We start from the raw sequence: 26051 nt of genomic DNA, 5'->3' as shown, positions 1-26051 counted from the left end.
GGACCTTGCGTTCCCGCGGGAGGCCGCTGGAAAGGGAAAAGGCCATAGGACCTTGCGTTCCCGCGGGAGGCCGCTGGAAAGGGAAAAGGCGGTGTTCCCCGGCCCCCGGGATGCGCTGCCGGCAGCGGGGCCCCGGCGCGGCGGCTCCGTGCCCGGGCGGAGCGTGCGGCAGCGGACCGGGCCCGGCCGCGCTTCCGGCGCCGCGGCTCCATGGACGCCAACCTGCGCTTCTGGAGGGCGGAGGGCCAGGTGGGCAGTGCGGGCCCCGGTGTGGGGACGGGCCGCGGTGTGGGGACGGGCCGCGCCTAGGCACGGTCCCAAATAACGCCTCGTCTCTCTCAAACGTGTCTCCCTCAGTCTTTCTTCCAGAGGTTTCTCCTCTGGTCGGACGCCTTGGATCCGCTGCTGCTCCTCAAGTCCACCGTGAGTACCGCGCGGGGAGGGTCGAGGTGAGCGAGGGGATTGTGGATTTGCCGGGCTGTGAAGCGGGATCACTGCAGGGCTGCTGAGGAGAGGAAATACACGAGGAATTTAGCAGCGAATGTAATGTTCTGGTGCCTGAAGGGGCTGCAAGAGAGCTGGGGAGATGCCGGGACAAGGGCACGGGGTGATAGGACAAGGGGGAATGGCTTTAAACTGACAGAGAGAAAGTTTAGATGATATAGCAGAAAGAAATTTGTCCCTGTGCGGGTGGACAGGCCCTGGCACAGGTGCCCAGAGCAGCTGGGGCTGCCCCTGGATCCCTGGCAGTGCCCAAGGCCGGGTTGGATGGGGTTTGGGAAGGTGTCCCTGCCCTGGCAGGGGTGGCACTGGGTGGGATTCAAGGTCCCTCCCAACCCGAAGCGTTCCACAATTCTCCAATAAACAGAAATACAGGTGTATGCACTTCTATATCTGATCACACAAACCAAGGGACATTTCTAGGCATAACCATCTCAGCAGCCCTGCTCAGACCATGGCTGCTGTGCCAGGAGTTGAATTATCCCAATAATTTAAAATGTAAAAGTTTCTACGATTGTGAATTCATTGTGTCTAGGTGTGTTCTTGCTTTCACTGCTCAGGTGAGGAACAGGTGCATCATTAGCTTTTAGGTTTGTATTTGCAGTGTTTTATAGCTGATATTTTGCACCCAGAATATTGAAATCTGAGGGGGTTTTGTTTGTTTTGTTTTTTTTTTTTCTCAAATACAGAATGAAATACAAAGAACCAGGTTATTAATACAAAACAATGAGAAGACCCTAAGTGAGCCCATACAGAATAATCAGGTATTTTGGACTGCAGTTAAAGTCTTAACATAAGTGTTTAGCCATATTTAATTGTTGTTTTATGTTTTAAAATACCTACTAGTTTTAACCTTTTAAAATTAACCTTCTGTTCTGCCTTAGTGTGTGCTTAGTGTGTTACACAGCCCATGGGATGTGAGTGCTTTATATTCAACAGGAGAGACATTTTAGAGGAAAATATAATTAAAGGGATGTAGAAATATATATACTTTGTATAAAAGGAAGTGATTAGAAAAAGACATAGAATAAATTTACAAAGAAGATTTTACCCAGCCTCTTAAGAAATTCAATTACTAACCTAATTTTCCAACTGTTGTAGACTAAACAAGCCTTCTTGCTAAGCCTGGTAAGTTTACAAAATATTTAGATTAATTTTTTTTCCCTTATTCAAGTATGGCAAAGATGTTCTAATTTGCTTTTTTTTTTTTTTTTTTTTTTTTAAGTCCAGCATACATCCTGATACAGACAAGATAATTCCTGTTTTGTTTAGACCTCCTGGTAGGTTCCCTTAAGTGAAATTTTGTGTGATTGAAGCATCAGGGGGAATAGCTCCTGGTAAATAGTTGCTGTGACACCACAGTGACACTCTCAATATAGAAAAGCAAGCAGACTCTTCTGTTAGTTGCATTGTTATATGTGTTAAAGATTTATTTACTTTTTCCTATGCTCCTGTTGAGGAATTTCTCTCTGGATAATCTCATGTAGATGGAAACACTGATTAGTCTCTGCTTCTTGTTGCTGCAGAATGAGTTCCCAAATCCCTCCACATTTAAGTGTCTGCTATGATTTAAGTATTTCCCTTGATGGCTGTGGCTGCTGGATGAATTTACTTTCTGGTGACAGATCAAGTGTGCTTAGGGTTTTCTTTAGGCAGCACAGATTGTTAATGAGATATAACCATACTGAGGCTATTTACTCATTATCTCCTGTGAACACTCATAATTGTGGCAGCTTTTGTTATACCTCTCTTTTTGAACAGAGAGCTGAACTTGTGTTCAGTTATTTGCTTTCCAAGCAGCCCTGGTGAGGGGAGCTCGTGAGGGCTCCTTTTGGCTGTGAAATCTGAGCAGGGATTGTGGCTTCTTAAGTGAGGAGTGAGAGATAAAGCTTAGGGTTGGAGTTAATGGTGATGCTGGGGTTTGTGGGCAGTGTTTTGCTTGGAGATGGAAGTAGACAGGAGAAGTTAGGGGAAATTTCTGCTCAAGACCATCCGTCTTCACTCACAGACGTTAATTTTACTGAAATAAAGTTTTCTTTCTTTTTAGCTTTCATGCCCATAACTCTTCCTTTGGTGAGTAATCATGACATATGCCAGTGTGCATCCAGCAAGTCTTCCATTTTCCATAGCCAGAGGCTGGAGGGAGGGAATAGAAGTTTTGGGGCTTTCTTGTAGCTTCAGCACAAGCTGTTTGAAAGATACCTGTTTTATGGGAAGTGCTGAGTAACCTGGAAATCAAGCCCTGAGAGAATCTTCCTGAAGTCCAAAGCTGTTAGTTACCCTTCTCCAGCAGCATTCCAAGAGATTGTTCCTGTGTGAAGGACAGCTTTCTGATGCAAGGTGAGATCACTCAGCAATGAGAGCAAGGCCTGGGTTTGGTCTGTTCAGCCTCAAAAATCTGGAACTGCAGTGGGAAGGAGCTGGAGCCTTACATTCTGTGCCTCAGATCCAGAATATGATTTTTTTCTTATGTAGATGGTGCATTTGCAAGTAGGAAATGGTGTTGTCAGTAAATTATCAAAGATATAGAAGTAAACTCCTGTTACTGTGCTCAGAAAATGGCACCATGTGGTTTCATAAAATTTGTAGCTGTAATTATGTGCATATTTATTTGTTTAGATTCTTTGGGTTTGGGTTTGGGCTTGGCCTATGAGTGCACATCCTGAGATATGTCATTCCATACAGACATTACAGCATGAGCTTACATGGCACTGCTAGAAAGTACAATGAAAGTCTTGATGGCTGTTAAATTCATTAATAGCAGAAATAAAATGAGTAGAAATACTTCTTTTTTATATTTGCAGTTTAATGCACTCTCATAGATATGATTAGAGTCAGTGTTTGCATTAATAATAAAGATGGTTGATCCACTAATGTTAAATGAATTACTGATCCTTCTCTGAGGCTTTGGAGATTCTCAGCCTTTCTCTTATTCACTATTTTGTATTCTTATCTTAATTGACTCTGTTTTTTGCAAGTGTTCTACATTTTGAGCTTGATACCTCAAGAAAGGTTGTGGTTTATTAGAACTGAAGTTCTTATTCACTGTCTGAATTTGAGAAGAAGATGGGAATTAACTCCTAAAATCTTTGGTTTTAGATCTAAGTTAGTATTCATATCCCCAGCAAAATCAATCTTTTTCGCAATCATTTCTTTAATTTTTTTGCTACTTTTGCTACCTTAGTTATTTTATTTGCATCTATTTAAGCTTCACAGGCACAAATGCATTTTTCTTTTGGGTAAGAAAGCATCTTTCTGTGATATTCTTGCACATAATGTTTTACCACTATCTGTCTGTGTTTTATACCTGTCTGTGTGCTTTCTATTGAATAGAAAAATGAGCATGTCACCTCTGTAACATGAGAATGTGGTAGCCTAGAACCAAGGCTGATGGCTCTGGGCACCAGCTGGAGCCTTTGACACTGCTGCCAGTGGTTCCCCAGCAGTTCTACTGGTGCTCCTGCACCAAAAACCTCTACACTCTTCAAACCTCATTTTCTTATGCATTTTTCCTCTTAGGTCATTGTTTCATCTGTTCAGAGCCAGGCAAAGCATTCTTTATTTTGGCAGGTAATTACCTCTTACTTTCTACTTTTACAGCTCACCTAGTCTCAATCCTGAATTCAATTTTTCTTACAATCTCTTGTTTCTGCAGTTTGTGTTTCACACATACACCACAGCATTCACTCTGGTAAATGGAAATGGCACCCCAAAGGCTGAAGTGAGTGTTGATTTTTATTTTTGTTATCATCTTAATTGTGCAAATGCCATTTTGAACTTGATTTGCAAGTGTTTTACAATATACTTATGCAGTTTGTTTTTTCTGCCCTTAGGAATACTCACTTCATCAAAAGCAGATCTTTCTTGGCATGTTAGCCATTTCCTATTCAGCCTGTGTTGGTGTAAGTATTTGTTCAGTGATTGCTTTCCTAACAAGATCTCCAGAGAAGGAGTAGGCACTGAGGTAACCACAGTGCCAGATATTCTTCAGGACTGTGCTCTGGTGCTCTACTCTAATGTCTTGCCACAGAACTGTTCAGAATACTTTCTGATTATCTGTCAGCCATTATTTTATGTGGCTTCCCCTGATGCTTCCTCTTGTGTCATTTTCTTTATTGTTTTGCAAGCTTAGCAAACAGGTGGTGAGAGAAACAGAGTGAGCCACTGGGGTGTTGTAGCTGGTTTTTGATGTGGTGCTGTGGAAGAGATCCAACTCCAAACAAGGGGTGAGATCTGCAAGTACTGGACAGTGTTTGCTCAGATCCCAGGAGCAGCAGTCGTGCAAATACTGCACTGGATGCAGGGAAATAAGTCTTCCAGAAGGGAGCTCACCCTCTGCTCTCTGCTGGAATAGGAATTTGTGGTTTTTGGAGTTTGCTGTATCAGAATGAGCTCATCATGACTCTCATCACAAGTGTAGATGTCTCTGTGATGCCTCTCCTTGCCCCCCACATGAAGTGATTTTCATAAGCTTCTGGCAGAAAAATGTGATAGTTTTTGCTTCTTTTAGAGGGTGTTTCACCTCTGCCCACTGCAGGGCAGAACAGCTGGCTAGGATTGCTCAGGGCTTACAGAAATCTGAGGAGGCAGCCCTGCCCGTGGGTCACTGTGGGAGTGCTTCCCTTTGTCTTTCAAAGGAATCTTAGAGGACCAGCTGGTGTCCTAGACCTTTATTCCTAAATGAAACTTCCTGCAAGTATATTATGGGAATATAGAATTGGGCTGAAACTGCAGAGAATCAGGAAAAATACAGAAGCAAACCAGATTTTCTGTTTTGGGGAAGAGATGGATGTGTGACAAAATGCAGTTGGATAAATTTCCAAGGAATATTAGTCAGAGGTAATTATTTTATTTTTTCTGTCTTTGTATTCTCCCTGCTGCTGTCCTCTATATAATAATGTTGAATGCTTTATTTATAATGTTTTAAAATCTTATCTAAAAGCGTGGTTACAAGCACCTTCTTTAACTAGAGTAGGCGTATATTTTGTTGGAACGTTAAACCAAGGCATTTGTTTATTTTCATAGATGTTAACTACTTACTAAGTCACAGATTTATTTTCCTAATGCTGCACATTTATTCAATGGAAGGTGTCTGTTTCCTCTCCATGCCTTAGGCTCTCCCTCTTGCCTTCATGAATCGTTATGTGCTGAAGAGCTCATTAATGCAACTTGTCGTCAGAAAACTGCTCCCTGCTCCTCTGTTTGGTGAGTAGAAACAAACTGCATCGTGCAGCTGGCCTGAGGGCCATTTGCCTGTCTGACTGCAGGGTTTTCTTGCTTTTGCACAGTTGTGGTCTCACTTTTTCTTCCCTGGCTGCCTTTGCTGGCCCCCTCCTTTCTGTGGGAGACAGCTCTCACTGCACAGTGTCCCCAACCTCACTGGATTCTTGCTGGGTTTAGTTTCAGAGCTGCAGAGCACTCTTGTGCCCTTTGTACACGTACCTGAAAGCATCAGGACAGATCAGGAGGGCAGTAACAGTGGCACTGCCATGAGCTGGTGTGGCACATCTGTGACACCAGAGTGTGACATCGCTCTGGGAGTGCAGAAAGTGAGATGTGTTCCAGCAGGGTGTTATTAATCTTGCAAGCAAAGTGTATACAAAGTTCATTACAGCAACAACTCTACTGCCATGGTGAAGTTTCACCAGGACAAGTTTAACTGGTTAATGTCATTAATTGTGTTTCTATTGCCATTACAGAAAATTTTTGCCTTTCTTAAGGGAAAATTGCTAAAATTAAAATGCATCATCTCCTCTGTTTCAAATTATGTGAGATGCCTACTCAGATCTTTCTGAGGTCTTACATTAGAGGTTTCTTGAAGCAGGTGTTAAATGTACTTCCATTTTCTTAAATGTAGAGGGAAGCCTGAGGGTAATCAATTAATGGTAGTCCAGCATTTGCAAAGTTTCCTCTGGTACACTGATGTCTTTATTGAATAGCCCTACCAAGAGCTATTAAAAAGAGAAATCTCTTATTTCAAGCAAGGTCAGTTTGACAGTCTATGGCCTTTCTTTCAATGCAGGCTGCAGCCTTTTCTGAAACTCTGTTCCTTTCAGGATTTTGTCTTCTGTGCTGGATTTTATGCTGAGCAGGACAAAGCCTAACCACAGCAGAAATCCCTCCACTTTCTCTTAAGACAAAGCACTCATGGTTTGAGCTGGATAGAAATGATTTTCAAAGCACTGGATCCATAATGACAAAGCACATTTTAGAACTGAAGCCTTGCAGTCTCTCTTAAGTTTCAAACAAAGATTCAGATCCCAAATAGATTTTCATGGGGCAGTGTCTTTTGAAGCTGTCAGGTTATTCAGTTGTGAACTACTGAACTGGAAATGTGAAATACACATCGTTATGAATGTTACTATTGAGGCAGTCCTTTTGGATCTATTAAAGCAAAATCCCCTTTAACCCTGCAGGTTTGACAAGTGCATTTACTGTGGCAGTGGTGAGAAGCCCAGAATTTGAGAATGGGATAGAAGTGATGGACAGGAATGGCAAGGTTATGGGAGTGTCTAAGAAGGCTGGTGAGAAGGTAGGTGAGGGGATAGAGAACTTTTTTGACTTGCCTTTCATTCCCTCCTAAGAACAGAATGTGATACTGAGAGTAGATAGGGATATCTTGAATAATGAATCCCACATCAGGTGCTGAATCTTTGGGCAGGCTTGGATTAGGTCTCTGGAACCAGGTTCCACAACTTTTGTGTCATCAAGGGTTGGCTGCCTCCCCAGACCAATATACTGAGGACCAGAGACACTGGCACAGACATCTCTGTTTTCTCTGGTCACCTCCAGAAGGAGATAAAACCCTTGGATCTTCTGATGAGACACTTTCTGTATTGTGGAAACAACTGCATGAGCATAAGGATTTGGGGACAGCTGGAGAGAGAACTTCAGATTTAACACAGGCTAGTTAGGATGCCCAGAAGGTATAACCAATTGTTTAAAATGCAGCACAACTTAGAAAAACAAGTCTTAGCAAAATTATGATCATGGCAAGAAAACTCATCAGTAGTTTCACCTTCCTTTTAAGGAATATAAGGAATTTCTCTGTCATAAGCAGAGTATTTGCCTCTTAATTTCAATTTAAGAAAGAATTCATCTAATAGGTGTTATCCCTTATTGCTTTAAACTCCAGAGTGAAAGACAAAAAAGCACTCAGGGAAGCAGGCAGTGCTTGAAGCTGCCCAGAGCACTTTTTTGACAACACTTGTTTTGCTGTCTCCCTGAAGGCTGTTATGGAGACTGCATTGTCCAGAGGAGTCTTGTTTGGGACAACGTTCTTCCTGCCAGAAGTGCTCATGTACTGTGTGCAGAGGTGAGAGGCACTGCAGGAGGCTGGGGGTGCCTGGTCAGTGGTACTCTGCTTTTCAGTCTGGCTGTTAGCATTTGCCAGGTTTTTCCTTGGGTTTGCAGTGTTGCTTGCCTTGGAGAAAGTGATGATGTGGGAAGTTGCTGTTGAGCTGCTTTGATTCTTTGAGATCCTTAAGTGAATCTGGTTATGTCTGAACCCATGCTCCAAGGGTTTGCAGGAATGAGGTTTTCCTCTCTGCTCCCATGCAGAAAACATGTTTGTGCTTTCCTGGCAGGCTGTTTTCCAGCACCTACCTCCATCCAGTTCCCTAACTTAAGATTTGAGTTTCAATGTCTATATCAAGGTTGTTCACAGCACTTAGATTAGGTTTGTATTTTTGAAGAGGTAATGTGAAACTTGAATTTGCAACTAAAGCCAGATCCCAACTTCCAGATAGTTTTCCACCTACTGTAAAACGTGTTCTTGCTTTTCAACATTTTAAATCCCTGTATCCTAGGAAGAATACACTGTATGCTTTATGAGGGGATTCTTAGCCTGCTCTGAGCTTTTGGTCATGATCTTTGTCATGTAAATAGTACAGATAGGGATCATCTCTGTCAGGTCGTTTGACATTGCCTAAATTGATTTCCTGTCAGTTTAAGGGACTCCTGTTACCAGAAGACAAATGCAGATGTAAAACAAAATTTTAAATCTATATGTCAAGTGATAAATTTTTGCACAAGGCAAAATAGGGCTGCCCATAGGAACTAAGTGTGTAAGGAAAGAGGGTAATGCAAGAAAAATCTTAATCAAGGAACTGAGCCACTTTAAAGCAGTACTTTCTTTTCTTTTGTCACTTTGATCTTGCTGCTTGTTTTCCTAATCTTGACAGTCTGGGCTTGGAAAATGCTGCAGGCAAGCACAAAACAAAGGGAAAGCACAGGAAGTTAAGAGTAAGAACATAGGAAATGAAGTAAGGAAACATCTTGAGGAGCCATAAGCCTAGATTATTACTAATTTCAGTATAATTTCAACCAGTAAAATAGTAGCTAATGCTCTTTGTGTTACTGTCAGGCTAATTTTCAATATACTGACTTACTTTTTTCAATGTCTTGGACAGAGCAAGATTCGTTAAAAATCCTCGTGCTTTGGGTTCAGTGAGGATGTTTGTGATTATGTCAGTCCTAGCAGGGATGCTGCCAGCCTCATTTAGTATGTTCCCACAGTGTGGGGAGGTAAGTCCTTTCAGAGAAATTGATTTAAGATTATTGTGACGTTAAATAAGCCTTTCAGAACTATGGCCAGCAGTCTGAAAGCCACATATAAAAAAATCAACAGGATTAATCTGGTACATCTGAAATGGGGCAGCAGAGAGGCTGCTTGTGAAGGCCCATGTACCAGGCAGAGGCTCACAGGACTTTTGAGGTCTGAGTTGCATGGTGTATTATTTATATTTACACTTCTCAGTGTAGATTTATCAGACTTTCACAACAGTCTGAAGCAAGCAAGGTCGGGAGAAGTATGTTGAAGATTTAAGCCAAGGCTCTTCCAGCACTGCATTCAGCCCTGCAGGAGAAAGGAAAGATGTAGATGAGAATTTTTTTCTTTTTTTTTCAAAGTCAGCATGAGCTCACTGGAGAGGTAAACCTGCTCACATGTGACGTCTCTTCACCCTGCCTTGCTGAACTGGGAAGTGTAATCTGTTCCCTGGGAGAGAATGGCTTCCTGGCAGGTTTTTAATGGAGGATGTAGCTCCTGAACCTTGGGCTTTGGAAAAGGACAAATGAGAGGGGAGCCTCTCTGCATTTGTTTCCTCTCTGTGAATATTCTTAGCAAATCACAGACTGGGCTCTTGCAGTTTTCAGTGGTTTCTTTTATTTGCCTAAACTTTCTGGCATTTTATTTTTTTATTTTTTTTTGTTGTTTTTTTTTTTAGATTTCTTAATCTCTTATGACAGCAAAGCAAACTGAACATAAAAGAGGGGACTTTTGAGGAATTATGTACTGAGATTAGGGATGGCTGATGCCCTTTGGGCTTCCCAATGGCTCAGCCCACAGCAGAAGTTCTCCTTTGTGTCACCCAAATATATTTACAGCAGGATTTGGTGATCTTAAAGGTCTTTCCACACCTAAATGATTCTGTGGTTCTATAGTGAACAAAGATAATGCCTCTATTTTCAAATAACAAGTATTTCTTCCCATATGTGTGCACATATAGAAAATGTTGGAGGAGCAAAAAAATCCAAAAAAACTCAAACAACAACAAAAAAATCCTCAAATCCCCAGATAAACAAAGAGCCTCAAGTCCCAGATGCTGAATGCAGTTCTTGAATTTGTGCAAAGTGCAATGAAGGATTTAACATCCATTTACCAGTCTGTGGTGGTGCTGATTCCCTTTTTTCCTACATTGCAGATAAAGCGAGCAGACCTTGAACCGGAAATTCTGTCATCTACAGAAGAAACAGAGTTCTTCTACAACAGGGGAATCTAGAGCCTGGCTTTTATATATAGATGTGTGCTGTGATCCAAGTGAATTCTGATTGCAGCACTGGCATTTGTGGCTGAATTGTGATTCTGTGGTGGCAAAGGTGCCAGATCCTGTGAATGATGGTGTGGCCTGTAAAGAGGCAGAACTTTGCAACGTGGCTTTGCCAGCCCAGCCTGGTGGCACCTGAAGCTGAAAAGTACTAGAAAAGCACTATAACACAGCCTTTGTCACAATCTGTGTTCTGTGCTTCCTCAGGTGATTGATTTCTTAATTAAACCACTGTTGAGTACATAGGTTTGTTCTGCTGCTGCAACTTTTGGTGTGCTTCTTTCCAGGAACCCAGCTGGTGAAGGCTTTGACATCAGTACTCCTGTGGGTAAAGTCCAGCTGGTTCTTATCAGAACACTTTGATGTTTTCAGTGATCTACCAATGCTCATTTTGAGGATGAGACGTGACTGAGGCAGCCCTTGAAGTTATATTGGACAAAGCAACCCTGATGGCAATGGAATATTGGTTTAATTTAGGTGTCTAAAAAGTGTTCAGGAAATGGGTGTCAGACTTGATTACCAATTAGTTCCTGGCTTTCTAAACATCCTTGAAGTAGTTTTGAGGCCTGATGGCCCTTGAGCTTTAGAAGTTTTTTTACACTGAAATCATGAGGAGATCCCGTGTCTTTCTGACCTTGTGGGGGACAACAAGGAATTCCATTTTTGAAGGTTGGCTGTGGTTATCCAAAGAAAAAAAGAAAGCTCTTTTGATACGTAGCATTATTTTGGTGTGTTGATCAGTGAGGTGATACATTTTGCTGATCCTGTGAAATTATTCAGGGACCTTCAGCTGTCTGGGAAGGGCTGCAGAAAGAGCTTGTAGGACACCCTGTGATTGTGACAACATCTTCAGTGATTTTTAAGCCACCTCTCCTACAGCCCCTGCCTGTGGTTATGCGAGGTGCTGCTAAGGCTATGTGACAAGGATGGAAATGCACTAAATAATGGAAAATTATTTATGTGAAAGTGATTAGCACAAGTGCAGCCTCCAAAGTGTGCCATAATTTAACTTCCTTAGGGCACATCACACAGTTCACTGCTCTGTTGTTGCTGGAGGATTGGATTTCTTTTCACAGTGTGAGGAAAAAAATGGTTGCCCAATCCAATCTATCCTACAGGAAGAGAGCAGCATAGAGCAAAGTAAGGAAAAATAGCAGTCCTGGGCTCTTGCAAGAAGAGATCCCTGCTGTGCTTTTGGCACTGAACAAAAGCAGGAAGTTGGGGATTGAATTTAATTTCTTTGAGTTCTGCCTTTTTTGAGCCTTCCTCTAACAACTTACTGGAGGGAAAGGTCAGGCAAGGGAAGAGGAGAAAGGAGCAGCAGCACATCCTAAGGACCTGGAACTGGAGGGGAACATGCTGTAAAGCTGTTCCAGGAAGACCATATGGATACTGTCTGTAATTGGCAGAGTTTGCAGTACTCCACTGGAGAACTGTAGTGAATTTTTATAGGTAAAGGATTGTTTACACCTATTGAACTCTGCAGGCTCACTCAGCCTCTGTGGGTGATGTTCTTCAGAACATGGTCATTGGGGTCAAGAAGATAATTGTGTTGTGTCAGACCAAAAGGTCTGCTGAGCCAAATGTCATCTACTCATGGTGGGAGGTTAGAACTAGATGATCTTTAGGGTCACTTCCAACCCAAACCATTCCATTATTCTACCACAGGGTCAGGTGGAATAGGCTTAAGCCTCAGCCTGCCTCTCTGGGTGAAGTATTTGTCTTCTTCCAAGCCTTTAATAGCAGAGGCACAGATAAATATCCTGAATGAAATTAGCTAAACTTGTTTCTCTGTTCCTATTTCAGTCACATACCAAGGGCAAATCCAGAAGGGGTCTGATTCCACTCTCCATAAACAATAACTGGCACTACAGTGAAGACCTGCACCTCTCCCCACTCCTTTTTTAAACATAATTTAAGAATGGCTAAAGTAAAAGCTAGTTACATGAACCACAATGGGAACAAGTGAAAAAAACCCCAAACCTAAGAGTAGAGCAAAGCCAGCAAATAGAAGAGAATATATTGGTGAACTTTGGATTGTCATGGTAACTAGACAAGCTATAAATTCACTGGCAGCACACTTGGATGTTTTAAGCAAATTGATGTCATTACAACTCCATGAGTAAGGCTTCTGGAATAGGTCTGGTAATAGTTTCTGTTTTTACAGCTGCCCCTTCTCAAACTCCACCAGCTCCTTACTGAGTTCTTGAGTTGAAATTTGCCATATTAAACTCAGTTCCTTCAGGATTATCAGATACCCATTTCCCCAATGTTTCTATTGCCCTAACCAGAATTCTCCAGAAGAGGAGGGCAGGTGCCTGCCATTTATCAGCCTGGTCGATTCAGCTGTTTCCCAAATCAGGGCAGGGAAAATACATTGCTAAAAGGGCTGTGGCATCCTCAGCCTTGAACCAGTCCTTGAGATGAGAACTGCCAGGACCAGACACCTGGTAGTCCAGAGGTACAAGTCAGGCAATAAGACTGGGACAAGCAGCAAAGCCTCACGTTTGTGGGACCTGGGAAGAGGAAGCCTTGCCCTTTGTAATGTGGGATAGATTAACCACATACCAGCCCAAGGCAGGTCTGTCTCCTGCCTCAGCTGGCTCTTGTATTAAGTGACAGTGCATTAGTGGTGGAACCAGTTTAAGTTGTGGTGAATGACAACAGATGGAAGCTTTCAGCTTCAAGGAAAACAGAAGTCTTAATACAGCACAAGATGCTGTGCCTCACCCACTCAGCTTCTCATCTTGAAATGTAGGAAAATCCAGTGAGGCTTTCAGGCTCCTTTCATGTAGCTTAAAAAACAGTCAGCCACTCCCATGTTAAGAAATACTGAGATCAAAGCCTTTCTCAGCTGGAGCTGCTTCCTTGCTTTACCCCCAGGCCTGTAACACAGCCATGCTGCTTTTCCCTTTTCCCCTCATGCTGGGGGTGGAGGAAGGAAGGATGAAGGCAGGGAGGGAGTCCTGCACTGCAGCTCCTTCCCTGTCAGACAGCAAACACCACGTGCTGCAGTGTCACTCAGGAAGGAGCTGTTCCCCAGGCTTTGGAGTGTCCTCCCATCCCACATCACTCAGCAGCTCCAAGGAATGACTTCACCTGCCCAGAGATGCTCTGACTCAAACTCCAGGAGCCAGCTGCCTGGGGAAGGCTGTAAGGCACGATGAGGCAGCTGGGAACTCCCTCCACTGAGCTTTATGGCTTGTTTTTTATCGAGGAATGGAGCTGCTTCAACTGACATCTCACACACCACAATTAACAAACCCCCAGCAGCCATTTCAGGAGCAGTCAGAGCCTAAATGCAGAAGCAGCCAGGACGTTTAAGAAGGATTCTGTCTCATGTCCCGTGTCAAGTTTTACAAGTTTTCAGGTTACAAAGCATTACACTGCTCTCCACTGAACATTTCCCCCTTCACACATTTGCCTGCAGGGGAAACAGGGCAGGGCAGCTCATACCAGGAACTAAAACCCCAGGGATGAAAGCAGTGAAGTAAGTAACCCAATTTACTCAGCAAAATCTCAACTGCAGGGACTGAGTGTTAATCCTGCTCCCCTTTGCAAGCCTCTGCCCTGTTCACTCTTTAACTTCCAATTTCTGCAGACATAATGGAGATGATATGGCACAGGAGCCACTCACCATTTTGTATTTCTCCAAGAACACAAAGGTAGTAAGGTGAAAAGGTATGAATAAAAATTCCATTTTAAACGGCATTTGCTTCTAGGAGGAAGAAAGGATGTCATCTGACTGCAGAAGAGCAACTGCACCCAGAGTCTACCTGTGTGCCTCCTGGGGAAAGGGAAGTGAGAAAGAAGTAGAAATATTTTCCTGTCCAGACCTTGCATTTTTTTCTATTTTATTTTAAACATTTTTGAAAGGAAACAGTGTCAAAAGTCATTAAGAAAATGCAAGAACATTAAGACAATCCTTTGAACACACTGAAACTGAGGGGGGCCAATAAATCTTGTACAGTGCTGACAAAAATCAGCAATGGCAGAAGCGTTTGAACATTTCCAACCTAAAGACCAAACCATAGCTCAATCCCAGTATTGCAAAATTAAGAGCTAAGGCCTGTGGCTCTATGGCCACACCTATTCAAGAATAAATTTACATAAATTAAAGGGTAGACTGTTCAGGAATTTTTTAATAGGCATAAGCATGCTATGAGTCCAGTTCCTTAAGTGCAAAATTGTATTTCATCTGTGTTGCACAAACGTCAGGAGATCTAATACAACACTGAAATTTTCAACTGAAACATTTCCAGAACAGAAATCAAAGCAGGCATTCGAGGTTTAGTTTGCAGCTGAGCTCCTCTGCTTTGTGTGGTTGTCTCTAGATATGCTTTAAGGCAGTTTGTTAATAAGAAACGATGGGAATTTCTTCTCAGTTACACTCTGGTGTTAAGACAAGCTGGCTGAAGCAGATTCAGGTTTTCCTTGGTGAAAGAATTCCATTTCAGTGGACTTTAAAGTAGGTCCTGGATAGAATTTTCAGCACAGTTTTGCAGCTCTTCTAATCCGACTGTTTTATAGGTCCCAAAATAGAAGCAGCAATATTAAAGAACCATTAACAAAAACAATTAATGGGCAAATGGGGAAAAAAGCTGTGGAGCACTTACAGGGAAACAAAGGCAGTTGCAATATTTTTCTCAGAAGTTAAAAAAAAAATTACATGCTACTGTGTTCAGACTTCAGACTAAGTTTAAAGCAGAATTTTAAACCCCTGAAAATAGGGGATTGTTCTGAAGCACTTTCATTTCCTGACTGTAATAACCACCCAATGTATACACAGATGCCACATTCCTTAATCACATTCTAAAACAGATTCCCTTAAGGTATCATACATAGCAAAAGGACAACTCTTTTTCCAACCAATATTGCTTGCACATAGTTATTGATAAGCTCTACCAGTTTCAGAATAGCAAACATCCAATTATTTAACAATATAAATATTGGTTACTAAAGTTTTAATCATAAGTATAAAATCTCTATGTAAAACCACATGCTACAACATATCTGTACAAAGGCCAGGAAAAAGGCTATTTTTTCTTTTAACAAAGTGCTACTGCAGAATTGACTGATTTGTTGTGGACTTTTCTGAACAAATACAGATTGTTTGGCTCAGAGCATTTCCTTACAGACTCTAAATTCTTCTCAAAAGATTGTAAAGCAGTTAGTTTCAGGCTGCTGAGTAAAAAAAAAAAAACAACAAAAAAACCCCAAACCCCCCCCCCCCCCCCCCCCCAAAAAAAAAATCAAAACCACTCTTTGAGTTATGGCTGTGCAACCACACAAGCAGGTAAATTTTAATTTTCTCTAAACTCTTTCTCAGTTTTCACTATGACTTCAGAAGTTCCCACCTAGATTTAATTTACACAGAGCACCATCAGCCAGTACTTGTGTTACAGCTCCAGCCCTTCACAAAGCTGCTGCTCTAGCTGTGGCAGCTGGCCATTTGAGCATTCCTGGTGCATAAGGCTTTGACTCATCTTTCTCTCACGTGGATCAGGAATGAATGGCCAGGTCTCTTCTCAGCTGAGAGCCCCAACAACTGAAATGACTCCAGCTGTAAGGCAGCACTTGTCCACGAACCCCCTAGGAAGCCCCACTTCAAGCACAGTAATCCTGTGTCTTATCCCTCCATCAGAGGCATGGGATGGAGTGAAAGGGGGGAAACCTCTAAGGCAAGAGTCCAAAAGAGGTGCTCAACTCACACCTGAGCTTCAAAATATCCCTTCCTTTTCATACTAAGGCTACCACATCAGATTTTCTCAGACATCCTTTATTCACACCTAGACACTTTCAAGTAGAAAGAGAGAACTTGTCCATTTATTTGGGATTTCCAGGTATCAGGCAGTCCAGAGCAAGAGCAGCATCTGACAGGCTGACATCCCTGGAAGCCCAGCAGGAGCACTCAGAGCAGCTGCATGTTCAGGGTGTCCCTGTGCAGAGATCAGCACAACCCAGCTGTGCTGGGTTCACAGCAGCCGTGTTCCAGACCCCAGGCAGACAAGTCAGAGCTGTCCAGCCTCTGAGATGTGCAGGACAAACAGCCACTACACTGATATCTGCCACAGCCTGGACACACTGGCCTGTGCTACCTGTACATCCATTCACTTTGTGGTGTGAAATACAGGAGCCATAGGTACACTTTTAATAGTTGGGGGGAGATAATAACACCAGGAATGTTCCCAAATATGTCTCCATATGTTCCCAGTCAAGCTCCAATATTCTGCATTACATCATGGTAACTAGGACATTGACTCACACCTTTAGTTTTTCACATAAAATACCAGGTATACCTATCTGGGTGGCAGAGACAACTTTTTCAGAATTGGTCCATAACACTGCAGTGCATCAAAATCAGATTTTGAGCATTTGTTCAGCAGCTGCTAAATGAAAAAGGAAGTTTTCTGTGGCTGGTGGAAATCGCTTTTGTTTCAGGGCCTCGGCATTAAGGGTTGGTTTTTCATTGCCATCAGAAACTTCAGTAAGTGAGGCTAAAGTAGCCAAGATTTCTTTTGTCTTCAGAGAAATGTCCTTAAGGAACAGAAAAACAAACAACCATGAATATAGTATTATGTATTAAAAGGTTTTCATATACACTTAAAATAAAAAACAATCAATACAGAACAAAAAAAGGAAATAATGATAAATAGCTCATTTAAAATAAAAACCCCATTTATTTTAAGGTAACCTTGTAATAGTTCTTCAGCCTGCTCTCATGTCATATTGGATAAAGAATGCCTCTCCTGACCCTACTGAGTTCTGTGACTAAGTCACTCAGTTGTGAAATGTCTAGTATTAGATGGGGGAGGGAGTGATAAAATGCCATCATCATAAAAATCAGGTTTTATAGCTAAGAAGCCATATTCAGCAGGACCTTTTCAAAGTATTGGTAATACTAATGACAAAGCATTGAGGAAAATCCATGCTTTGTGGAATAAAACTGGGAAATCAATCTTACAATCAATAGAAATTCTGAACTTTCTTCAGCAATGTAGTTACTCAAGAGATAATATAAATCAAGTAAGTTATCCTTAAAAACCTGCATGATGAATAAAAATGCTCATTTTTAAAAAGGCAGAAGGTAGAAGAGACTGATTCTCAGTGACACTCCTCCTCCTACTCCCTCCTTCTGCCAAGATTTAGCAATAGGAGTTAATTAGATTTAAAAATAAAATATTAACCTTAATGACTTGGCTGTCTGATTTATCTGGATCTTCTGCAGATTGAACAATTAGTTGTCCAATTTCTTTGTGAAGTTTTCCCATTGTCATTGCCTCTGTGTAAGAAAAAAAACAAAACCACACATAAAATCACGTTTTTGTAACACCTAGAAATGCATATGAATAACACACCAAACTGAGGAATCTTTTCATGACTGCCATTTGAAATCTGTTGGTAAAGGCAATAATCTTGTATCAACAGCCAGTACCTCTGAAGTGGCCCAAAACAGTGATAAGGAGCAGCAAGATGATAAGCAACACACAAGGACTTCTTTCAAATAATGCCCAGTCGTCAAGTATTTAGTGATACATTTTTCTAAAAATTCATGTAATACCTCTCCATTCAGCTGGAAGTCTTTTCCATGTCTAATATGGATGTTATGAAATCTCAGTTGTGCATTTGTTGGAAAACAAAGCACAGCTTTCCAAATTCCAACTTTAACCAGTCTTCCAGGGTGGCAATAAAATGAAGACCGAGATTTACATACTGACTTTTCAAAATCTGGATGGAAGAAGGATCAAGATTGTTTGACCTACAGCAAGGTTGAGCAATTACTGTCAACTCTGGAATAAACTGCCTCTAAATCCAAAATATAAACAGCAACCAACCTTTTACTACAGGTGAAACTGTAATTTCACTGTCTGCCAAATTCACATACACGTCATAGAGGTCTGATCTACTGCTCACTTCAGAGTCTGTAAATCCAGCGATGTAACCTAGAGCACGGAATTGAGCAAGATTAGGTTCTTCATAAATAAAATCAAAAATCACAGTCCTAAAGTCTGTTCTAAGAGTATTTGACACAATATCCACTAGACACAGGAGGTTGTTCTCAATATAATCATTCAACAAGTGTTCAGCAGATGTGTCATTTCCAAGGAGCTTAAAAATTGACTTCTAAAACTGCCTTAAGCATGGATTAACTGCTAACACTACAGCAATATCACCAAGTTACCAATCTGAAATTTTAAAACTCTTTACCTTCCTAGTAAAATTACTCACTTGCAACTTTCTCATTACAGAAATCTCCACTCTGGGGCCTCTTGTCACAAAGTCAGTATTAGACTGGAACAGAGGAATAAACCCAGCAGATTTTCTTATTTATAGCATGTCAGGTGAGCAAACTTGGAGCAGTTTTTCTCTGTGGAAGATGCTTAGTGAGCTGTAGAAATGTTGAAGGTGAGTAGTCTTCCTGCTCATATTCTACATAAAGAAGCCTCTTAATGGCCACATGATGTGTCACAGTAACCTCTGCATAAAGCAAGGGCCTGGATTATGCATTAAGCACTATGCACACACAGCACTGTGTCACACAGACCAAACTCCAACAGGTGAAGTTTACCTGTGCTTAGGAGCCTAAGATTTCACTGACATCAAAATAGAAGTCTGGAACTTCAAAGTTAGGAATTATAAAAAAACATTCCATTACTAGTGATGTGTAGAAGCTGGGAAAAGTAGCTTATCTAAATGAGCTGCTTCTCTAAAACAGGAAGACTTTCAATCCCTCTAATCAAAGCATCAAAAAAGTCTCAAGGCTGCTTTGCATCTGTGATTAGAGACAGACTGATGTGGATCCACCCAAAGCCACCAGATTAACTAATTATACTTGTTTAGTTGGTTTGCCCTTTCCAGAGGAAATGATGTTTAACTTTGATCAGTAGCATTAATAGCAAAATAACCCTTTTTTCCCTCCAAAGTTCCCTGGTGCAGAACTTTGCAGCAACAGAAGCTGAAATTGAATTTTCCTGGTATTTTTGATTAATATATTACCACTACCTGTACAAGCTTTTAAGGCTTCCAGTTCCTCCTCATTTAGATGCACATATGAATGAAGAATTGACCAGTCTTGTCGATGCCACACTAAAGCAGGCAAAGTCCTGGGGAGATTATGGTGCAACTTGAGACACAGTGGATTTTTACTTACACTTACTAAAGCTACACAGTAAAAATTGCATGCCATGAAAAAGAACAATTATCACTAGGTCTCATTTGAGGGGGTATATGTGTAAATATATATATGTTATATATATTTATGTATATGAACTGGAGAGATTTCTGCTATCAGTGCAAGCAGAGTTTATCACTCATTCCACCATTAAATTTTTATGAGTTGAGCCAACATACAGCTAAACCTTAAGAAGGGTTCAGCAGAATTTCTATAAACAGGTTTAAGATAGATTTTTTTTTTTCCCTTAAAATACGGGCTTTTTTCTCAATGAAGGTTCCAAATTTGGTGGACTTCTGGGGGTGGGTGGGAAAGAAGGAATTGATAAAGTACCTGGTAAATTCCTGGATAGCTTCTATTCTAGGATGATACACTACAATTCTCTTCTTTAACATCAGCGCAGTATATAAAATAACTGTTTCCATTCCAAACTGAGACACTATATCTAGAAAAGAAGGGAAATTATTTTCTAGAAGATACATATGCTGATATCATATTTTTGAAGAATCTTAATAACAACAGCACAGGTAACAGTGTCAGCGCAGCTTACTTGAAGCATACATGAAAACAAGATTGTATTTTAGGCTGTAAGCAAGAAATCAGAATAGAGACTCTGGCAGAGATTAACCTTTGATGGAGCCAGCAAGGTAAGCCTTCCGAGCATCAAAGTCCTTGCTGAGGAAGGATCCATTCTCCTCACTTTGGCAGATGCCCTTTGTAAGGACTGCAATGTAACTCTCCATCATTTTAACTGGACTTCCATGCTTCAAGTAGATTCTGTGTGAAAAGGAGAGAATCTGGTATTTTAACTGCATCAGTGCACCAATATATATATATGAAAAATTAAAAATCAGTATCCCAAATAGCAATATTGCTGGCAATAATTCTTATTCTGGACATTTGGCTGAGGTTTTAAATACTAAACTAGAAATCTTCGAACACGCACACGAACATGTCTGTCTTAGAATTTAAAATAACCCTATTTTTATTTCAGCTTTCTGTTTTATGAATGAAGCAACACAGACTAAGATAGAAACACACCCCAAAGGTGTAGGCAGGTGTCCAGACAAAGGATTCTTTGCAGACTTGGAAGGTGTCTGCTTAATGAAAAAGCAACTACCACAGTAACTCCTGTTATTACATGCACACTATGACTACATAGCTTTTAATCTTTTATCCAGGTATCTTTTGCCATTCTTCTGTACTCTTTGCTAAATGATGAAAGAAAAAATATAAACATGTCCTTGATACTCATTAAAACCCCAAAACTACACAGAAGAAGCCTGCAGAGAACCCATGCACTGTCAGCTGTCTTCCAGGAAGCAGAGAGACACTGTAACCTATTTTACAGGTTAAGATATTTCAGGAATAGCTGAAAGCTACTGAAGCTGTCAACTACACATTTTCCATGTCAGCTATAGCACAAAGATACATCACATTTGAAACTCAATTATTATCGTGCTTAGAAGAATCCATTCTAGATTTGAAAGGAAGTATTAGCTGGTAAATCAGCAGAAATGTGATCCACAGTGAATCTGAGTATTTCATCTATCATATCTCAGTCTTTCAGTGCCCTGCAGAATTGGTAAGCCTGAAGACATTCCCAAGTCTGCATTATATATAATAAGTCCCAAGAGCACAATAACCTCAGAATTGCATCTAATTAGCTGCAAAATCTCAGGGAATACTCTTGGTATCAGGAACTGGGACTGAACTAACTCAGAAACTGAAGGAAAAGCAAAATAAGAAGCAAAGAGAGAGCGTGAGAATGGGGACATGAACGGAAGTGAGTAAACAAGACAAGGAAATGAGGTTTTCTGGTTGGAAGAGGGCTCTCACTTCCCTATAGGAAAAGCAAAACCATCCCTGGGTGCTGTGCTTAGCTCAGAGGAGCTGCAAGCAGCATTTACAAAAGATGTTGTGCAGGGATGCAAGTCATTCACCATACACATCTTTGAGTCAGTCTTTGAGTCCAGCACTGACATCTTCCCAAACATTTACACTTTTTAAAAATACATTCTCAGAGAAAATGAGTGTGAGGGTGGTGGTGGTATGTGTCTGGTGAAGACACACATTAAAACTCAATGAACATCTGACACTCACCCAACACTTGCTGTATACAACAAGCTCAAATCAAGGATTTTTATCATCAGATTTCATTTGTAGGACTGAGTTTCCAGCAATTTGTTTGAACAAATGCAACACAATGAATTCAACCTTTTGCTTTGGCAAGATCTAAGCATGCACACAGCAGTACCTCAGGCCAGCTTTTATACACACCTACAGAGGATCCTGGTGAAGGCTGCATACTTCTCTGGGTTGAAGTCTTGGGCAGTCAGCACAATGGAGAAGTGGGTCACCTGCACATGACACAGGCACAGAAACACACAGAGCTCAGATAACGACCCCACACAGTGTCACTTTATTTAAAGGATTCAAGTTCCTAACTGCAGGAATGGCCTGGACAGAGGATTTGTGATGTGACTCAGCTCTACTACAGACTATCTTTTGCTCAACCTACAAACAAGAGTTGCTCTTCTCTAATCTCATGAAGTTATTAAAAAACAGAAAGACATTTTTCTTCCCAACAGCAGGGAGGAAACTTCCAGAATTTGCTGCCAAAGGAGGCTGCGGAAGCAGACAGCATCGACATATTTAGAAAGAGACTGGAAAAAATACACAGATAACTGGCCCACAAACAGAACTACTCTAACTTCCTCAATCAAATGATTGTGTGCTGGGACAGTACAAGACTGAAAGTCTGCAGACAAAAACCAGGCTCATGTGTCCTCCTGAAAGAGCATCTCCCACTGCAACTATTGAAGACAGCACTGTGACATTTAATTTTATTTTACTTCATAGGAAATATAAACTTGGACTGAGAAAAGGCAAGCAACATTCTGCTGTGGGCATACAAAATTACCACATTATCTTCCTACTTAACAACATAGCATGAAACATGAAAACTGAACAGACTTAACCGACAGTTTAATGATTTCATAACAGGAAAAAGATAGAAGATACAACTGTATTTGCTGTCTTCCAGTAATCAACTCAGTGGAAAAGGAAGTTCCTACATAACTATCATTTGGGGAAAAAAGGCAGCAGGTTCTATAGGAACAAGATTCTGAACACTATGAAACAAACTTTGTAGAGAGAAAAAAATGCTGAACTTGAAATGCAAATTAACTACAAACAGCAGCATGAAATAGCATTTGTATGTAAACACAAAGAACTGGGTAATGATATCTCAATCATTCTGCAATTCCATGTCTTGGTGACAAACGAAACATAGACCAGCTGGACACCAGGACAGAGCTGTATCTGAGCACACAACACCTTGAATCCCTTCTCCTCCTCACATTTCTCTCCATGGGAAAAGACTGCTGTAACCCAGAGAGGAAGCTCTGCAGAAGCCCTCCCTGCATTCTACTGAGACCCTGCCAGGTCATACCTTTTTCAAAGCTGGAGAATCTTGAACTTCTACCGTTGTGATGTAGAACCAAGACCTTTTATACTGGCCAAACACAAACGTATGGAGCAATTTGTTTTCATCTGTAAGGCAGCACTTTCGAAGCAACAGAGTCCTCAGTTCAGCTGTTACGGACGGATAACACCAAACCCACAAAGCATCTCCGTTGGTGTCTTTTTCTATGGTGGAAAGATGTTCACTGTGAGAATGCCAAACAGCAGTAAGGAAGTAAATTGATGGGTTAATCAGGTTTGTTTCCTGGAATCAGATTAAAATTCCACCTTACACTAACCCTAGACATCCAGTTCTGCCACTGCAGTTTAAGTCTTAAGGCAGGAATTCTGATACGAATTTTATTTTTAAAATATTAATACATCTCCATTCTTGACCTGCTTCACGAGGTCAAAGAAGCACCAAGTTTGAATGCACATTCAACACGAGCACGGTATTGAGGAACAAGCACCCGGACCAGCTTATTTATGATTTTCCCTAGTTCTGATTTCGCAACACAAACCTCGGAAGCCGCGAATTTCAGACACTTCGGCCGAGTTGTGCACGGCTTAGCTCTGCAACAGGCAGAGCCGGCACCCCCGGCACCGCCCGGGCCCGCGGCCTCAGCGCGCCGGGCCCCGGTACCGCCCCGGGCCCCGGTACCGCCCCGGCCCGGTCCGGCTCCCCCGGCCCTCACCGATCAGCCCCACGGCCCGTAGCAGCTGCGCCTCCGGCTCTGCCATCTTCGCTCCGCCGCCTTCCGCCCGCCCGGCCCCGCTCCGCCCGCCGGGGCCCGCCCGGCCCTCACGGCGCCGCTCCGCCCGGCCGGCCGGGCCCGGGCCCGCCCCCCCGCCATTTACTGAGAGCTCCCGGCGCCTTCTTCCTCCGGGACCCGCCCGCCAGTTCTCCGGCGGCAACGCGAAAAACGGAGAAAACGCTGTGGGAAAAACGTGTCTTTTCTGTTGTCTGCGTCACAGAATGACAGCACAGTTCAGGCTGGAAGGACCATGGAGCTCAGCCGGTGCTCAAGCAGGTCCCCAGAGCATGGTACTCAGGAGCGTGTCCAGACGGCTTTTGGACATCTCCAGTGAGGGAGACTGCAGACACTCCGTGGGCAGTGTCCCAGTGAGTGATTACTGCAAAATATAGTTCTTCCTCGTATACAGGTGGAATTCCATGTGTGTGCCTGTTGCCTCCTGTCCTATTGCTGGACACCACCGAGCAGAGCCTGTTCCATCCTCTGACACCTCCCTTCAGATAGTGACAGACATGGATGAGATCCCTGCTCAGTTCAGTTCCTCTCCAGGCTGAACAGGCCCAGCTCTCTCAGCCTTTCCCCAAAACTGAGGAGCTCCAGTGCCGCCATCATCTCTGCAGCCCTCTGTAAGTCACGGGGCAGAGTTCATGTGAAATGTTACACAAAAGAAGGGTGGCCCTGCTGGCAACCACCTCCTGAAGTCGGGGCCAGGAGCTGTACCCTGAGTAACCCAAAACACAGACATCCCTGTGTTTCTACACAGCCTGGATAAAGCCTGGCTTGTGCCCAAGTGGGGACTGGGTGGTGTGAGGAAGTCATGGAAGAACAGCTATTCCTGAGTAACTCCATGCATCAGCAAGTTTATTGAGAATGTAAGGATCTCATTTGCAAGTTTGGATGAACAGTGGCACCTGAACGTTGGAGTCCATGATCTTAAGGGTCTTTTCCAACCTAAATGATTCTAGGAATACCATGACACTGTTTAGATGAAGAAACTTCTGATTAGAAGAAACTTCTGAAATAACTGGGATTAACTAGAGGAGCATCAGAAGCTGCTAAAAAAACATGTGAAGTTGTGAGAGAACTGGCTAGGGAACACCCTAAGGGGCAGCCTGCCATATGATTGTCATCAAGTCATGAAGCATACACATTAAATATACTCAACTACCACATAGGAAGAGACGTGACAAGACAGATAAAAGCTGCTCCTGATACAAAATCGTCTTGATCCCAGCCCGGAGGGCTTTCAGGAACTGCAGAGATCCAAAACCATGGAGCGGGCTGTGCAATAGCAAATCCAGCAATAATTACCAGGCAGGGCAGCTGCAGTCCCCATGAGTGGCTGTCACCACTGGCTCCGGTGACATGGGCACAGCTGCCACCCAGACCTCAGGTAGCCACCCGATGGACATCAAATTTGATTGATTTATTTATAACAAAATTAATTTTATGAACACAAGAAAAGCACTTGACCAGTACTATAAATACCTTAGTCATGACTCTCCTTAAAGCAGACCATACTAAAATACAGGTTTGTCATGGTTTAGGAATAGAATTCCCCAATTTAATGCTTCCACTGAAACACCCCAGATTATGCACCACTCGCTCACGTCCCTCCCAACGTCCCCCTGCGACAGGATGGAAAATTGGAGGTACAAAAAGGTAAAGATCACGGGTTGGGCTAAAGACGATTTACTAGAAGCATCAATGGAAAAGGAACGAACAGTAAGAACAATGCTAATAAGAGAATCTGCGAGACAGGCGCAGGACTCACGGGGCCCAGCACCACCCGACGGCGTCCCCCGTGCCCTCAGTACCGTTTATGGCTGCCGACAAAGGGCTTCATGGAGCTCGCCCCGCGATCCCCTCCCGATCCCGATCCTCCTCACGGTCCCGATCTCCCCCCGTCCCCATCTCACGATCCCTTCAGGGTCCCGGTCCCAATCCCCCCTCCCGCTTCTTCCGCAATTCCCCCACGACCCGGAACCGGTCCCGCTCCTGGCCCCCGTCCCGGTTCCCTCCCGGTCCCGCCTGGCGGCCGCGGCCCGGTCCCGGTCCCCTCCCGGCGGTTCGCGCGCGCGCCGGGCGGGGTTTCCGCTTCCGCCGCTGCCGTCAGGGCGCGCGCGGGCCCCTTTCCCTCCCCTTCCCCTGCCGCTCCCTCCCTTTCCGGCCGCGCGTGCCGCCTGGCTGGAGCTCGGAGCCGCCGCCGCCCCGTGAGGAGCCGCCGCCGCCGCCATCATGCCGGTGTACTTCCAGCGGCCCGAGAACGCCCTGAAGCGGGCGAACGGTCAGTGCGGGCCGCGCCCACACACACGCGGTGCCGGGTCGCCT

The 26051-nt window shown here is 43.0% G+C and overlaps 3 protein-coding genes across 4 annotated transcripts in view; 2 read left to right on the top strand and 1 right to left on the bottom strand.

Annotated features, from left to right (window-relative positions):
* Positions 1-142: 142 nt before the first annotated feature.
* Positions 143-10934, top strand: SFXN4 (sideroflexin 4). The gene is made up of 14 exons (XM_015633246.2): positions 143-249; positions 358-423; positions 1191-1265; positions 1603-1629; positions 1727-1781; positions 2549-2574; positions 4021-4071; positions 4157-4222; positions 4335-4403; positions 5616-5706; positions 6918-7033; positions 7731-7816; positions 8913-9027; positions 10206-10934. Exons 1-14 carry the CDS (start codon positions 211-213, stop codon positions 10281-10283), a joined length of 960 nt encoding a protein of 319 aa, XP_015488732.1. The 5' UTR covers positions 143-210; the 3' UTR covers positions 10284-10934.
* Positions 10935-16069: 5135 nt separating this feature from the next.
* DENND10 (DENN domain containing 10) lies at positions 16070-23768 on the bottom strand. 2 transcript variants are annotated; one of them, XM_015633247.1, is made up of 9 exons: positions 23661-23768; positions 22955-23151; positions 21781-21860; positions 20129-20277; positions 19834-19945; positions 19332-19432; positions 18164-18271; positions 17516-17610; positions 16070-16865 (listed from the first exon to the last, which is right to left on the bottom strand). In XM_015633247.1, exons 1-9 carry the CDS (start codon positions 23704-23706, stop codon positions 16689-16691), a joined length of 1065 nt encoding a protein of 354 aa, XP_015488733.1. In that variant the 5' UTR covers positions 23707-23768; the 3' UTR covers positions 16070-16688. The 2 variants fall into 2 exon arrangements, with proteins under 2 accessions (XP_015488733.1, XP_033371393.1); XM_033515502.1 differs by lacking the exon at positions 23661-23768 and adding an exon at positions 23487-23502 and having other exon boundaries at positions 16574-16865.
* A 2190-nt stretch (positions 23769-25958) lies between these two features.
* Positions 25959-26051, top strand: part of EIF3A (eukaryotic translation initiation factor 3 subunit A) — a 28370-nt gene continuing 28277 nt past the window's right edge. Inside the window, exon 1 of the mRNA XM_015633577.3 lies at positions 25959-26007. Coding sequence (XP_015489063.1) covers positions 25959-26007 — 49 coding nt within the window. The remainder of the gene's footprint in view (positions 26008-26051) is intronic.

Source organism: Parus major, chromosome 6 (genome assembly GCF_001522545.3).
Source record: "Parus major isolate Abel chromosome 6, Parus_major1.1, whole genome shotgun sequence".
Lineage (NCBI taxonomy): Eukaryota > Metazoa > Chordata > Aves > Passeriformes > Paridae > Parus > Parus major.
The sequence above is the reverse complement of the archived record's forward strand: the minus strand, read 5'-3'. Positions and strand labels throughout refer to the sequence as shown.

What these genes read in the sequence shown, in the direction of transcription:
- SFXN4 (XM_015633246.2), top strand. Translation starts at nt 211, where the DNA reads ATGGACGCCAACCTGCGCTTCTGGAGGGCGGAGGGCCAG. An exon ending in TCTGGAGGGCGGAGGGCCAG is followed by an intron (nt 250 to 357) that starts GTGGGCAGTGCG and finishes TGTCTCCCTCAG; the next exon opens with TCTTTCTTCCAGAGGTTTCT. An exon ending in TGTTTTGTTTAGACCTCCTG is followed by an intron (nt 1,782 to 2,548) that starts GTAGGTTCCCTT and finishes CTTTCTTTTTAG; the next exon opens with CTTTCATGCCCATAACTCTT.
- DENND10 (XM_015633247.1), bottom strand. Translation starts at nt 23,706, where the DNA reads ATGGCAGAGCCGGAGGCGCAGCTGCTACGGGCCGTGGGGCTGATCG. An exon ending in CCTTGCTGGCTCCATCAAAG is followed by an intron (nt 19,946 to 20,128) that starts GTTAATCTCTGC and finishes CTTCTTTTCTAG; the next exon opens with ATATAGTGTCTCAGTTTGGA. An exon ending in GCTATCCAGGAATTTACCAG is followed by an intron (nt 19,433 to 19,833) that starts GTACTTTATCAA and finishes TAATCTCCCCAG; the next exon opens with GACTTTGCCTGCTTTAGTGT.